Source organism: Oenanthe melanoleuca, chromosome 6 (assembly GCF_029582105.1).
Source record: "Oenanthe melanoleuca isolate GR-GAL-2019-014 chromosome 6, OMel1.0, whole genome shotgun sequence".
Lineage (NCBI taxonomy): Eukaryota > Metazoa > Chordata > Aves > Passeriformes > Muscicapidae > Oenanthe > Oenanthe melanoleuca.
In genome coordinates, this window is record NC_079340.1 from 2,766,132 (window position 1) to 2,781,354 (window position 15,223).

A 15,223-nucleotide genomic window follows, 5' to 3' on the forward strand; every position below is an offset into this window, starting at 1 on the left:
CCTCCCCCGGCTGGTGCTGCCTGGGGACCCTGCCCCAGCTCCTGGGGGACTTGGAATTGCTCCCTGAGGACGGGGTGAGCTCGCATTCCTGCCAGACATCACTTCCAGCATTATCCTGGCTGGAGACAAAAGATTTCGTGCCTCCCTGTCTCTTAAAGTTGCTAAATGATATAATGAAAGATTGATCTCCTGCCAAAAACCTGGCTCAAATAACGAATTTATTTCGGCACGTGGGTATTGTAATCTTACCCACAGGAGTAAATTCTTAAATTCTTTATCTGTGATGGGGATGGGATGGGCAGAAGCCATACTTTTTAAAGTGGATAAAAAGTTTATTTGTTCCTGGCTAAGCCCTGCCCCCATGGTTCTGAGTTTTTGGCCTGTCTTACCCAAAAGCAAGTCTTCAAAGCCAATCCGGATGGTCCTGGGTTCTGGCCAGCAGATCACAGCAGTGAGGGTTTCCCGGGTTCCTCCTGTCCCAGTCGAGCCTGGAGCTGCCTTTCTGTCAGCAGAGACCAAAAGTTCTTCCCTGCACTCTTCTCCAGCAGTTGCCTCTTCTCCAGCTGCAGTTCAGGCTGTTATGAGCCACGGCCCCCAGGGAAGGCCAGATGTCACTGCCTGTGGGGTCTCCTGAGCCTGGGATCCCACAGCAGGACAGGGAGGGGCTTTAAATTGCAGGTTTTCCCAGCTGGTCACCGAAGAAGATTCAGGAGGCTGTTTTCTGAGGTTTCCAAGGTTGTTTATTGTTTCTTATCTAAGAAATTCTTTAACTAACAGCAGTCTGTTCAGCTTGAGGTCTGAGGCACACTGCCTGTCCTTGGGGCAGGACTTATATTTTATACTATAAATTACGTACCTAATATTTACAATTAATTTCCAATACATGACAATTTTATTACACTGTCCAGCTCTGTCCTAGACCAATCCAGTGATGCCATCCTGGCACTAACATGGATGGCACAAAGAAGAAGAAAGAAAAGCCATACCACGCCCAAAATCCTCCATATTAGCTTCAAACCCCCTAATATAAACATTTCTAAAAATTCACTTTTCTATCTTCTAACAGTCTAATTTATACTCTAGTTATTTTTTGTGACTTGTAATTCTTCCTGCAATGATGGTAATTTTTCCCAGGGGATTAAATCCAGTCCTCAGGAGTCCTGGGCACCATGCCAGGGGAGTCTAGAGGCATCCAGGGAAGCCAGGAGAACACCCTGGACTCCTACAGAACCCTTACAATCCTAGCCCAGCCAAGCATGGCCATAAAAAACTCTGTATCTTGAAATAACTCCCAGCCTCGGCCTGGAAGAGATCCAGAAGAAGAGATCCATCCTCTGCCTGGACAAAGCATTCACTCTTACAATGTGCAGAATAAAACTTTGCAGGTACCCTATTCTCTCTTCTTAGTTAAAAAAAAATATATATATATATATTAACAAAGCAAGCCAAAAATACTGATATGCATAAAACCAGTCAAAAACCAAAAAGGTCAAACAAAAAAGAAATTCAAAGTCCCAAATAAAGAAAATAGGAAAGGCACCAAAAGAAATTTCTCCTTATTTATGCTATCGAAAAAACCCTCTTGTTTCCCTACAACACATAAAAAAATTATGGATTGAATAGAACTGTTCTAACTGTAAATATGAGCAAAGGCATTAGTGTTAAAGTGAGCAGATGTTATAACTGCTGTAATCCCAGAAGTTTAAATAGTAAGAAAACCCCTACTGTTCCCCAGGGAAGGAGACAAAGAAAAATAACCTCTATTCTCAGAAATAAATAAAGCTTTTGTTGAAACTGTTATAGTCCTTAAAGTGTGCCTCATAAATTAATATGGTTCTCAAAACTAATTATAGAAAAAAACAATAATCTGAAAAAAGGTCTTAGGAGAGTGATCAGATTTCCATTCTCCCGTGCAGCTAAACACTGTGACATCAAAGCCATAAAAAAATTGTTGGAAAAGAGTATCCATAAACTTAAAAAAAAAACAACAAACAACAACTCCTCTTTCAAATGAATTAATGAAAAACCCTATTTTAAGAATAGTAAACTAACTGGGCTCCTTTTCCATGATTTCAGTGTGAAAAAAAAAAAATAAAAAAATGCAGTGTGTAAGAGAAAGAAATATGGCCAAGAATTTTATTCTGATTTTTTTTTTCCTTATAGATTCTAGTAATAAAGCTTTTCTTTGCACCATTTTAAGCTGAGCCTGCTTTTGCCTTCCTCCTAATCCTATCCCACAACAAGAAAATGTCAAATTAGTAAACCAAAACCACAGCCCTGAGCTGGGCTGAGAGGTGAAGCTGGGACTGCCCAGCGTGGAGAAGCTCCTTTCTCCAGCCCCTGTTACAGGGGAGCTCGGGGCTTGCTGCAGAGATACGGCTGCGGATTCGAGCAGATCACACTCCTGAATTTCTCCTCAGCCAGGTACACACACTCGGAATTGCCCAGGACAGGAACCCTGCAGGGAGGAGCAGAGGCAGCGCTGGTTCCCAGGGAACACGTTGTGCCCCTGTCCCCCCATGCCCTGCCCGGCTCCCCGGTACTCACGAGGAGCTGAAGCTGCTGCCGTCCCCCCACTGCAGGTGCTCGCCCCATCTGCGCAGCCCCACCCAGTAATCGCCGTTCCCGCGGAGGCGGAAGAGCAAATCCTGCCAAGGAGAGAGCAGTGGGAGCTGCCCCGGGCCCTCGGGGGGACACGGCCCCGGGGCTCCTTCCCTGCAAGGCCCCGGCACAGGGCTGCAGCCCCAGCCCCACCAGCACCCAGCCCGGCCCAGGAGCACCCCCAGGCTCCCCTCAGCCACCCCACAGCGCCCGCAGCCCCTCACTCACCATTGCCTCATCCTTGACAATGGCCAGGGAGGCCCCGAGCTCGGAGCACCGCTCTTGAGCCTCATCCCAGGTTCTGTAATCCCTTGAGAAGTAGTAGCAGAGTCCATTGTATCCAACCCAGCGGGGGGACAGCCCAGAACCACGGGAGTAGTCGCAGGTGGAACTGGAGCCTGTGGTGCTGCAGGGGGAAGAGGAGAAGGTGTGAGGATTGCCCTGTGCAGGGAGCAGGGACCCCGCTCTGCCCCGAGGGGCTGGGCCCAGGCTGCTGCCCCTCCCTTACCTGACTGCACAGCCAAGGCCACCGCCAACGCCACCACCAGCACCAGGAGCAGGATCAGCACCAAGGGGAGCACGGGATGGCAGCTGAACCTCTTGCCTGGAGCAGGAAAGAGCTGCTGGCTGCCAGAAGCACAGCCGGCCCTCGAAGCTGCTGCCCCAAAGGCCGGGGAGCACAGGAGGAGCTCTCAGCCTGTTTGCTCCTCCCTCAGCTGGCAGCCAGAGAGCCAAGAGCCTGGACACAGGCAGGGACACAGCTGTGGGGACAGCCAGGGACAGCGGGCTGGGGACAGGCTGCAGCAGGAGAGCTGCACAGCCTTGGGGGCAGCTGCGGCTGCCGCTTCCAGCCACTGCTGGGGCCGAGCGCAGCACGAGGCCTCTTCCACACATCGGGAAACAGCCACACACCTGCCAGCCCTGTCCTTGCCAGTGACACTGGCCCTCCCTAGAGGCCACAGGCGTGGCCCTGCACTCACCCGCCAATCTTCTGAGGATGCTTCTGTGCCCATGGCCGGTTGCTGATGTGCCCTGGGGATCCAGGGGCTCCCTCACGCTGCCATCGCTGCTGCAGATTCCATTCTCCACATCTTCACTCACTGCACGCTCACAAGTGGCATCCTTCTTCTTATGACAAGTGGCTTCTTGTGTCTTTGGCAATTGTCCTGCTGGTGCCTCATTCTGAAGATGCAGGAGCTCCTTCACTGCCCCATGGATGGAGCAGAATTCTCTCTGCTCCAGCTCACAAACGGAATGATCCGGCTTGGGAAAAACAGTCCCTTGCTCCTGACACATCAATAGTGCCAAAAAAGCCTTTCGGAGAACGGTCTCAGAAACAGCTTACGCCCACGGGGATGGCCCATTGAAAGGGACATGATGACAGGTCCCGGCCGGTCCCGGCCCTGCGGGACACCGAGGCTCAGGAAGGCGCTGCCAGCTCAGTCCCGCGCTGTCCCCGCTGCCCGGACGCTGCGGCAGCACCTGCGGAGACAAGCGCAGCCTGCGGGAGCTCTCCGGTGCCCGCAGCCCCGGCCCCTCGGGCTCTGCAGCCGCTGCAGCCCAGCTCCGTGCCGGGACAGGCGCTGACAACGCCTGCGAGCTGCCGCCTGCGGGGACAGGACAGCTGCGCCTCGGAGTCCGCCTGCCCGGGAGGAAGAACCAGCAGCCCCGGGCTGCTCAGCATTGTCCCCGCATTCCCTGCCCCGCTGCTCGCAGCCCGGGCACACCGAGCGCTGCCACAGCCGCTTTGGGTCCCTGCCCGGCAACGGGAAGCGGCTCCTGGCCGAGAAGGCAGCGCCAAGGAGCCTCCAGAGCCCGAAGCAGGCAGGATGCGGCGCTTTGTGCCTCCACTCGGCGCCTGCAGCGCTCTGGGCTCTGAGGCTCGTTCAAGTTCATGCCGTGCCAGCCCTGAGCCGGGCAGGGACACCTCCCGCCTGAGCAGCGGCGCCGAGCCCGGGGCGCCACGGCCGAACCTGTGCCGGGCACGGAGCAGCCACCTCCGGGCTACCGAGAGCCACCGGGATGAGCCATCGCTGCTGCGGCACCGGCTCGTCCCCAGCGATCCGCGGCTAGGAGGAGACCGCGGGCAGCCGCTCCCTGCCCAGCTCAGGCCAGGGGCACACGGGGGAAGCGGCGCAAGGAACTCGCCAGAACCGGCCCGTTCCCCTCAGCGCGGCCCCTCCGGCCGCAGCGAGCCCGGGCTGGGGCACAACCGAGCGGGGTCGTACCTGTGCTGGAGCCGCTCCCAGCTCCGGGACCCCCTGCACGTTCGAGGGCGAAAGCAGCGATAGAGAAGCGCTCCCACAAAAGGTGGACCGTAGTGTCTGCCGTGGCACTATTATTTGCGAAAGAGAAGCGGAGCTGGTTTTTGTATTCTGGCCAGTCAGCGAGGGGAATCGAGCAGGCGGGTCGGGGCGATGTCGCTCTTTACCCGAAACAACCACTACGCGGCCAATGTCTGTTGGCGGAGATCAGGAGGACGCTGATTATACAGCTTGGATGGCTTCCAACAATGCACAGCTGTGGGACCAGGACTTTCCGAGGGAGAGTTGCAGAACGAGTCCGGAAAGCCGGCCGTGCTCCGAGTCTGCTCGGCTTTAATAATTAAGATCAGTAAATGGAGCGCTTTCCCTCAATTCAAACTCATAGAACAGCACAATAAAGGCATTCTCCTTGCCTTTGAACATGAAATTAATGGAAAACCGTGGTTTCTCGCCTAGTGAGACACCAAAAATCATGACAAAGATGTGTTTTCCTTCAATTGAGGCCCTTCAAATCATAGATGATGGAGCCCTCCCCAGTTCAAACACAGTTACCAAAAAGAAGTTTTTCTCCTTCATTCTAAATCACTTTTCATATCGTAATCATCCTGATTTGTTTTTTGGGCGTTTTGCTGGGTTTGGCTTTTTTTTTGTTTTGTTTTGTTTTTTTGTTTGTTTGTTTAGATGAGGCGCACTGGGTAGTGACTGGTGTCACTTCTGCCTCCTCACGGGTCACACCCGGGGCTGCTGCACGCTGCCGAGTGCTGGGGAGTTTCCTCCCAGTCCCCTCGCAGTTTCCCTCTGCCTGGCAAGCACCGGCACGGATGGGGAGAGCACTGCCAAGGAACTGCGAGCCCTGCACCTTCCCAGTGCTCCTCATCCCCCTCCCAGTGCTCCTTCTTGCTCACTGCCGCTGCTTCCACTCGCCCTCCCAGTTCCCTCATAGCATTCCCTGTGCTCCCAGTTCCCTCCCAGTGTTCCCAGGATCTCTCCCAGCTCTCCCACCGACGGCAAAACCCTGCGGGGCACTGTGGGAAATAGAAAAGGTGTAGAACTCTCAGAAAGCTGAGTGAAAGTAAATTTCAGGATGGAGAAATGCAAGAATGCTGAAGGTGCAAGGACAAGAAACAATCGGGCTGTGAGCTGTGTAGACACAGGCCTCAGGAAAATATATTAAGCAAGACAGTAGAAATATGGAAGGTTAATAGTGAAGGTTTATCCATTGTTTGAAGCCATTACAAGCAAGCTTTGTTCAAAGCAAGATGTAGCTGTGGCTTTATTACTTGGCTGTGCAAATGCTTGTCAGCTCTTAATATTATGCTATTGGCTAGAAAGTTGTTAAAATACTTTGTCACAAAGAGACCTTGGTGTGCTGTGCAGGCAGCTGGAGCTGTTCCATCTCCCCTGCTTGGCTCTGTAAAATGAGGCTGATGACTGTGATGGAATAAAGCTTCGAGACAGCTGCTCCAGCATTCCCCTCCTGGGTTTTTTTTGTTTTTTTGGTTTTTTTTTTTTTTTTTTTTTTTTTTTTTTTGTTTATTTTTGTGTACATGGATAGAGGTAGATATGAGGTAAGAGAAAAAATATCCCAGAAAAACCCAGCAGTGATGGTGCCCCGAGTGCTGCCCTGTTTTGTATTCTGAAACAACTGTTGGAATCCCCAGATAGTTTAAAGGGACATCCGTGCAATAATCCTTTTGCATTATAAATGGATACTGTTCTCGTCTCCTCCTGGCTGCTGGACACCCTCGGATGGAGCTGAGGAAGGAGCCTTGTGGAGAATCAAGGTGAGCTCTGGGGAACAGAAATCACAGGACAGGATTTGTCTGTTGAGAAATGGGATGTTTATCACTGACTAAAGACAATGATTACTGCTGAACCTCATATTAATATTCAGGATGATGAATTGAAAGACCTTTTAACATGGGTCAATATGAACTGTTCAAGCACAGACCTTAACTCTGTCTCCACATTCTCTTTTTGGGATGTTGTCCACTGGAAACTTTATAATCCATTCACTTTTGGACGGGATCAGAGCGTGGTTAAAATTATTGCTGCTTGTCCAATGATCATGAGCATTTTCAACAGCCGACCCCACCTGTGCTTTCCCCTTGTACCCCAAAATGAATGCCCAAAACTCTCCCCATCCCAGAATGATTGCCTAATTCAAACTGAGCACTCCACTCCTTTTCTCCCTCAGCACAGCATATCTCCTCCTGTGTCACTTCCTCTAATTGTTTCAGCCTATTCCTGTTTTGGTTTTAGTTCAAAGCTGGGCAGAAATACTAATTAATGTAGTGGTTTTGGTTTACTAATTTGAAATTTTCTTGTTGTGAGATAGGATTAGGAAGAAAGCAAAAAACAGACTGAACTTTAAATGCTACTGAGAAAAACCCTATTTCACACTGAAAACGTACAAAACAAATCTGCTAGTTTACTGTCGTTAAAATATATTTTTTAGTAATTTATTTGAAAGTTGGGTTTATTTGAGAGTTGGGGTTTTTTTTTTAATTCATGGAGATTTTTTACAAGAAACAATTTTTTCATGGCTGTGATGTCATAGTGATTAACTGCATGGGAGAATGCAAATCTGATCATTCTGCAAAAATATTTTGCTAGTATTAATATTTTTTTCTTTAATTATTACTGAGGAATTTCTTACCCTATGAGGCAGACGTTAAGGGTTACAACAGTTTAAACAAAAGCTTCCTTTATTTTTGAGAATAGAGGAGGTTTTTTTTCTTCTTCATCCCTGGAAAACAGTAGGGATTTTCTTACTATTTAAATTTAGGGGATTACAGCAATTTTAATATCTACTCTCTTTAATACTAATGCCTTTGCTTGTATTTAAAGTTAGAACAGTTATATTCACTCCATATATTGTTATGTGTTACGGGGAAGCAAGAGGATTTTTTCCTGTAATACATAAAAAGAGAAATTTCAGGTTATGACTTTCCTCTTTTCCTTATTTCGGACTTTTTTTTTTGTTTGTTTAACTTTGGTGTTGATTTACTAGATTTGTGCATATCATTGTCTTGGTTTTCTTTTTTTCACTTAGTAGTGAGAACAAAGTATCTGCAAAGTTTTATTCTCCTCATTGAAAATGGGAATATTTTCCAGAGGCAGCAGAAGATTCAGTTCTAGATCTCTTCCAGGCTGAGGCTGGGAGTTATTTTAAGATACAGAGTTTTTTAAGGACATGTTTGGCTGGGCTAGAATTGTAAGGGTTCTGGCAGAAAGAGGTGATTAACTTCCTGCGTACATTCCATTCAGGAGAAAAGCTCGGCTCAGCCTCCTCCTCCCTGGCCCGGGGCCATGGCCAGCAGGACTGCCCCAGCCCCAGCCAGGCGAGTTCTCTTCTGAGAGGCTGGAAATAAAGGAGAGTTTTTCCGGGCTTTTTTTGGCTTTTCATCTGTGTTTCACAAAGATGCATAAACTTTCTTCTTGGTATAATGAGGCGTCAATATTAAAAATCCAACACTGATTGCTCCTTGCCAGATACAAGGGAGAATGTCCAGATCTCTGCAGGTAAACATTTCAGGAGCAGAATTTCAGAGCAGCACCACGTGTGCCAGACAGTGCCAGACTTGGGACACAGCCTGGGATCATTGTTCAAACAGTAGATCTGGGAGTGAGAGGAAACGGAAATGCTGCCTTGCCTAAAACTGATTCTAAAAGCCAAAGTGACAATACTGCACTATGTTTACCTAATTGGTGAGGAGTTAGACAGAATCCTGATCCAGATAAGGATTTTGATTCCTTAAAGAGGCAACTTCTTGCTATGCCTGTAAGATATGCTAGAAATGAATGTAATTCACAGTAGGAGTCCCTCTCTCATCATGACATCAAAGAACACAGACAAGCTATAAAGGAGAACGGCCTGGATTCTCTTTATATTAAGAACACGATAAAAAGTATTTTTAATTCCTATGATCTCACTCCTGCAGATTGTTGTAATGTGGCTTCCCTGATTTTAAACATTGTGGGACTTGGAGTGGAGAAAGCCTCTCTACAGACCCAGAGAAAGTTGTGCTGGCAGTGCCAATGCTCAGCTCACAGTTGCTCAGTTCTCTGGGATTCACCGTGTGACAAGCGCCAGGATCAGGCTGTGCTGCCCAGAGCTGCCTTAGGAGATGTCAAGAACGCTGTGAGAAAGGCTTTAGGTGCTGTAGAGCCAGCTGGTGGCTGTGCTTTCTCCACAGCAATGCAAGGTGAGACTGCAGCTTACAGTGCTCTGCTGGGGTGACTTTGTGCTGTTGAATTGTATCCCCATTGGTCTGTTTAGCCCAGAAATAAGTTTTGTACCTTTAAGGCTGGATTGGAGAGTGAAGAGAGGGGAAGGAGGAGCAGTGGAATGTCTGAGGGGGTTGTTTTCAAACCCTAGAGACAGGAGTTTCATTGCTTCCTCTCCTGGACTGTGTCACTGTGGTGGAGAGAGGGCGAGAGCTCTCCTTTGCTTTTGATAAGTTTTTTGACTAACTAAAGCAGAGAAGTTCCCTGGACAATTTTTTTTTCCGTTTTTTTCCTGGAATTATTTGAACCTGCTCTGCACTAGGAACCCGGGGAAGCACTGGGAGCTTGGAGCTGTGGCCAGCAGGGCCTGGCCTGGGCAGTGGCATTTTCCAGAGCTGGAGGGACTGAGAACAGACTGAGCCGAGCTGCCACTGACAGGAGAGAGACTTTCTGAATTTGTCATCTCTTCAGAGCAGCGAGAGGTTTTGCTGTTGGGTATTGTTCATTTATTTGTGCTGGGCAGTGCTTTGCCTGTTGAATAAACAATTTTTTTCCACTTCACGGACGAAATTTCTTCTTGAACCATTTGAGGGAGGGGCTGCTTGGATTTCCTTCCTAGTGGGGGGGGGGGGGGGGGGGGGGAGGGGGAAGGGGGGGTCGGCACTTGGAGGTTTTTTCCCCAAATTCGCCCTAAACCAGGACATTAATACATCAGTAACAAGTGTCTTAAGGAATTGGGATAATATTTTCTTAAACATTTATGCATAGAAGACATCAAAGCAAAAACAATTGAAAAAGAAAGTACTAAATGACTGATGTAATTGGTTCCATCTTATCTCTACAATAAAATAACTTCATCTTGTAGTCTAGGAACAGATTTTAACAGGAGTTAGTTGATACAAACTTCACATTCATCATCTGTATATCAAAAGAATAGTGTCTTGCAATTCGCTGAACTCCAGTTCCAGGGATTTGTTGATATTATTTCTAAGTGCTTTCCTCCGGCGAGACGGCCGCTCTGTGCCGCCCCGCTCCGCCTCCCACCCAGCCCCTCACGCAGAACGCTCAGAAGAGCCAAAAGCCGCTCCGCCCAAATACCGGATTTAAAGAGCGACGGCAGCGCCCGGTGGGTCTGGCCGGGATCGAAGCTGCGCTGTCGGGCGGTGTTGGTGCCGGTCCGTGCAGCGGTCCCGGAGCTGGGAGCGGCTCCAGCACAGGTACGACCCCGCTCGGTTGTGCCCAGCCCGGGCTCGCTGCGGCCGGAGGGGCCGCGCTGAGGGGAACGGGCCGGTTCTGGCGAGTTCCTTGCGCCGCTTCCCCCGTGTGCCCCTGGCCTGAGCTGGGCAGGGAGCGGCTGCCCGCGGTCTCCTCCTTGCCGCGGATCGCTGGGGACGAGCCGGTGCCGCAGCAGCGATGGCTCATCCCGGTGGCTCTCGGTAGCCCGGAGGTGGCTGCTCCGTGCCCGGCACAGGTTCGGCCGTGGCGCCCCGGGCTCGGCGCCGCTGCTCAGGCGGGAGGTGTCCCTGCCCGGCTCAGGGCTGGCACGGCATGAACTTGAACGAGCCTCAGAGCCCAAAGAGCTGCAGGCGCCGAGTGGAGGCACAAAGCGCCGCATCCTGCCTGCTTCGGGCTCTGGAGGCTCCTTGGCGCCGCCTTCTCGGCCAGGAGCCGCTTCCCGTTGCCGGGCAGGGACCCAAAGCGGCTGTGGCAGCGCTCGGTGTGCCCGGGCTGCGAGCAGCGGGGCAGGGAATGCGGGGACAATGCTGAGCAGCCCGGGGCTGCTGGTTCTTCCTCCCGGGCAGGCGGACTCCGAGGCGCAGCTGTCCTGTCCCCGCAGGCGGCAGCTCGCAGGCGTTGTCAGCGCCTGTCCCGGCACGGAGCTGGGCTGCAGCGGCTGCAGAGCCCGAGGGGCCGGGGCTGCGGGCACCGGAGAGCTCCCGCAGGCTGCGCTTGTCTCCGCAGGTGCTGCCGCAGCGTCCGGGCAGCGGGGACAGCGCGGGACTGAGCTGGCAGCGCCTTCCTGAGCCTCGGTGTCCCGCAGAGCCGGGATCAGCTGGGACCTGTCATCATGTCCCTTTCCATGGGCCATCCCCGTGGGTGTACAGCTGTTCCCGAGGCCGATCTCCGAAAGGCTTTTTCAGCACTCCTGATGTGTCAGGAGCAAGGGGCTCGTTGTTCTAAGCACAGAGATGCCGGCTGTGAGCTGGAGCAGAGTGAATTCTGCTCCATCCATGGGCCGGTAGAGGAGCTCCTATATCGCCAGGAAGCACCAGCAGCCGGGCTGACACACGTGCCTGAGGTGCAAGAAGCCACATGTCGTAATCTCAGGCACCCCACTCGTGAGCGTGCAGTGAGTGAAGATGTGGAGAATGGAATCTGCAGCAGCGATGGCAGCGTGAGGGAGCCCCTGGATCCCCAGGGCACATCAGCAACCGGCCATGGGCACAGAAGCATCCTCAGCAAATTGCCGGGTGAGTGCAGGGCCACGCCTGTGGCCTCTAGGGAGGGCCAGTGTCACTGGCAAGGACAGGGCTGGCAGGTGTGTGGCTGTTTCCCGATGTGTGGAAGAGGCCTCGTGCTGCGCTCGGCCCCAGCAGTGGCTGGAAGCGGCAGCCGCAGCTGCCCCCAAGGCTGTGCAGCTCTCCTGCTGCAGCCTGTCCCCAGCCCGCTGTCCCTGGCTGTCCCCACAGCTGTGTCCCTGCCTGTGTCCAGGCTCTTGGCTCTCTGGCTGCCAGCTGAGGGAGGAGCAAACAGGCTGAGAGCTCCTCCTGTGCTCCCCGGCCATTGGGGCAGCAGCTTCGAGGGCCGGCTGTGCTTCTGGCAGCCAGCAGCTCTTTCCTGCTCCAGGCGAGTGGTTCAGCTGCCATCCCGTGCTCCCCTTGGTGCTGATCCTGCTCCTGTTGCTGGTGCTGGCGTTGGCGGTGGCCTTGGCTGTGGGAGGGGCAGCAGCCTGGGCCCAGCCCCTCGGGGCAGAGCGGGGTCCCTGCTCCCTGCACAGGGCAATCCTCACACCTTCTCCTCTTCCCCCTGCAGCACCACAGGCTCCAGTTCCACCTGCGACTACTCCCGTGGTTCTGGGCTGTCCCCCTCGCTGGGTTGGATACAATGGACTCTGCTACTACTTCTCCAGGGATTACAGAACCTGGGATGAGGGTCAGGAGCGGTGCTCGGAGCTCGGGGCCTCCCTGGCCATTGTCAAGGATGAGGCAATGGTGAGTGAGGGGCTGCGGGCGCTGTGGGGTGGCTGAGGGGAGCCTGGGGGTGCTCCTGGGCCGGGCTGGGTGCTGGTGGGGCTGGGGCTGCAGCCCTGTGCCGGGGCCTTGCAGGGAAGGAGCCCCGGGGCCGTGTCCCCCCGAGGGCCCGGGGCAGCTCCCACTGCTCTCTCCTTGGCAGGATTTGCTCTTCCGCCTCGGCGGGAACGGCGATTACTGGGTGGGGCTGCGCAGATGGGGCGAGCACCTGCAGTGGGGGGACGGCAGCAGCTTCAGCTCCTCGTGAGTACCGGGGAGCCAGGCAGGGCATGGGGGGACAGGGGCACAACGTGTTCCCTGGGAACCAGCGCTGCCTCTGCTCCTCCCTGCAGGGTTCCTGTCCTGGGCAATTCCGAGTGTGTGTACCTGGCTGAGGAGAAATTCAGGAGTGTGATCTGCTCGAATCCGCAGCCGTATCTCTGCAGCAAGCCCCGAGCTCCCCTGTAACAGGGGCTGGAGAAAGGAGCTTCTCCACGCTGGGCAGTCCCAGCTTCACCTCTCAGCCCAGCTCAGGGCTGTCCTTTCTCAGCTGCACCCTGTGCCTTGCACTTGCTCTCAGGGTCACCTCAGTGCCTGTTCATCCCCCTGCCAGCGCTGGGCTGGCTGTTCAAAGGAAAAGTCTCTGCAATCCATCCTGCCAGCCGTGCTAGCTGGAGTGAGGGGATTGCCCTCACTGCACAACAAGCTCTGGTTGAAGAATGGTCTCTCTCTCTGCCTGTGTCTCTGTCTATCTCTCTGTCTGTCTTTTTGTCTGTTGTGAAGGATCTAACTGCTCTGCTGTGGCAGGAAAGCCAGGGTGGAGCAGGACAAGGAATACTCTCCCTGAGGGGGAAGAAAACACAGGATGTGACTGTAACCCCCATCCCTTTTGGTGCAGTGTGTGAAACAGAGAATTCTTCAGAGAGAGATCAGAGTTCAGGGATTCAATTAAAATTTTTAAACAGATTAATGTATATTAAGCCAGTCACATATGAAACAGGGATGTAAGCTTCAATTTTAAGTATGCATATAAGTTTATTTTTATATTATTATTATTTGTATTATTATTATTATATATTAGGTATCTTTTTACTGCCTTAAGAATAAAAGACATGGAATTTAGTGTTCAAAAGAAGTTTTAGTGAGAGCTAAGAAACAAAAATATGTCTCAAAAACTAGTCTCAGTGAGTGATCAAAAAACATATTTTAGACATAATAAAAATATAGTAAAAATGATGCTTACATTTTTCAGATAGAACAGATAAGTTATATATGCAGATTATATGTAAACAATTCTATTAATAAACTGGAATTCTGGTAGTTTTAGAAGAAATGTTTCAGATTCAAGTTTTTAACTCAGTGGATAATTTGTAAATAAAAATCAATGCATTGGGGAGAGACTCTCTCTCTCTCTCTCTCTTTCTCTTTCTCTCACCACCATCATCATCACCGAGAAGAAGACAGGAGCTGTGGCTGCAACTTCATCCCTCCCGGGGCCTTGCACCAGAACTGCTTCTGCTTCTAATTGGGGCTTTACTTCTATTTGGGACTCTATGCTGAAAGCTTTTATTACTGACTTTTGAGAGTACTGTACCTTTAAAATAAAAAATTTTATAGCAACGAACTGCTGCTGAGCTCTTTGGAAGATTTAAACCCACAAACACCCCGACACTTTGAGCCTTTCCTAATGTGTTCTATTGCCTGCCCAGTGTGAGGAGGAGAGGGACAGAGAAGGTTTTGCTGGCACCGGGCACCTGGCCAGGCCCAGCCCACCCCAATCATCCCTGCGATAATTCACTCCTATCCCACCATTGCCCGGTCCCACAGCGGGTCTGGATTCACGGGCAGGAGCCTGGAGTGAGAGGAGGCAGCTGGTGCCAGGGGGTGAAATGTCTCTGCTGGGAGCTGGCAGGGAGAGGAGGAGGAGAAAGTGGTGCAGAGTAAAGGGGAGAGAAAGAGGGACAAGGCTGGAGCGGTGGAAAGGGGCGGGGATGGGCGTGGGGCAGGCGGCATTTTGCTTTCCAGCTCTGTGGGAGGGAAGGAAGAACTGTTGAATCCATGCAGGAAAGCAGGGGAGAAACAGCAGGTGCTTGATATCGCCGACAATTGGGATTCATTTCTGTGCCTGAGCTGCCAAGGCCGGCAGACTCCGAGCCCCGCCGGACGCCGCCAGCGCTGCGCTGTGTCTTGCCCTGCCCTGCCCTGGCTCAGCCCGCCTGCCGAGAACCCCCAGAAGCAACCAGCAACATCCCCGGGGGCTGCTGTTCCTCAGTAATTTCTGTGGCATCTGGTACTTTTTCTTACTGCATTCTTTTCAGGACAGGTGCGATGTAATTGTCTCTGTCTCCCTCTCCCCCTCTCTCCTTGTGCCGCATTCCCAGCGCTCCCTCTCCCTCTCCTCGCAGCCCCTGGCAGAGTGACGCTGCCGTGGGGCCCGTTCCTGTCCCACGGTAACTCCAGCAGCACCTGCATTCCTTCCATGTGGTGGCACCTGGAGCTTGGAGGCTCCTTCAGCACAGGTGCGACCCACGGTGGGTTGTGCCCCAGCCCGGGGCTCGCAGTCAGGCACCTGAGTGAAGAATGGTTTCTATGTATGTCCATCTGTCTGCTGCAGAGGATCTGACTGTTCTCCTCTCTGGGAGCCCTAGAGCCTGCCCAAGAGGCAGTAGTTTCTATGCCCTGGAGGAAAACCCGGGTCTCTTTCTTCCCTTAGTTGTGAGAGGACACTAAGGCCATGGAGAAGAATGACTTCTTCCCCACAGCTCTTTGCATTTTTATGCTAATACACCCCAGTTCCGTTTCCCAGGTTGGACCACTTTCCTCCCCACCTCTTTTCCCCTTATATTTATGTTCCCTAAATGTTCTCCCTTTCCTGCTTTCCCATTGGCACCATTTTCC

The 15,223-nt window shown here is 52.1% G+C and overlaps 2 protein-coding genes across 2 annotated transcripts in view; one reads left to right on the forward strand and one right to left on the reverse strand.

Annotated features, from left to right (window-relative positions):
- LOC130254924 (adenomatous polyposis coli protein 2-like) overlaps positions 1 to 11,184 on the reverse strand; it is a 34,543-nt gene extending 23,359 nt beyond the window's left edge. The window contains exons 1-2 of the mRNA XM_056495054.1: positions 10,194 to 11,184; positions 4,830 to 5,059 (exon numbers count right to left, since the gene is read on the reverse strand). Coding sequence (XP_056351029.1) covers positions 4,830 to 5,059; positions 10,194 to 11,184 — 1,221 coding nt within the window. The remainder of the gene's footprint in view (positions 1 to 4,829; positions 5,060 to 10,193) is intronic.
- Positions 11,185 to 11,244: 60 nt separating this feature from the next.
- Positions 11,245 to 14,631, forward strand: LOC130254926 (C-type lectin domain family 2 member H-like). Its single transcript, XM_056495055.1, has 4 exons — positions 11,245 to 11,566; positions 11,943 to 12,307; positions 12,489 to 12,589; positions 12,679 to 14,631. Exons 1-4 carry the CDS (start codon positions 11,245 to 11,247, stop codon positions 12,791 to 12,793), a joined length of 903 nt encoding a protein of 300 aa, XP_056351030.1. The 3' UTR covers positions 12,794 to 14,631.
- The last annotated feature ends 592 nt before the right edge of the window (positions 14,632 to 15,223 follow it).

What these genes read in the sequence shown, in the direction of transcription:
- LOC130254926 (XM_056495055.1), top strand. Translation starts at nt 11,245, where the DNA reads ATGTGTCAGGAGCAAGGGGCTCGTTGTTCTAAGCACAGAGATGCCGGC. An exon ending in CATCCTCAGCAAATTGCCGG is followed by an intron (nt 11,567 to 11,942) that starts GTGAGTGCAGGG and finishes TTCCTGCTCCAG; the next exon opens with GCGAGTGGTTCAGCTGCCAT. An exon ending in GGCAGCAGCTTCAGCTCCTC is followed by an intron (nt 12,590 to 12,678) that starts GTGAGTACCGGG and finishes TCCTCCCTGCAG; the next exon opens with GGTTCCTGTCCTGGGCAATT.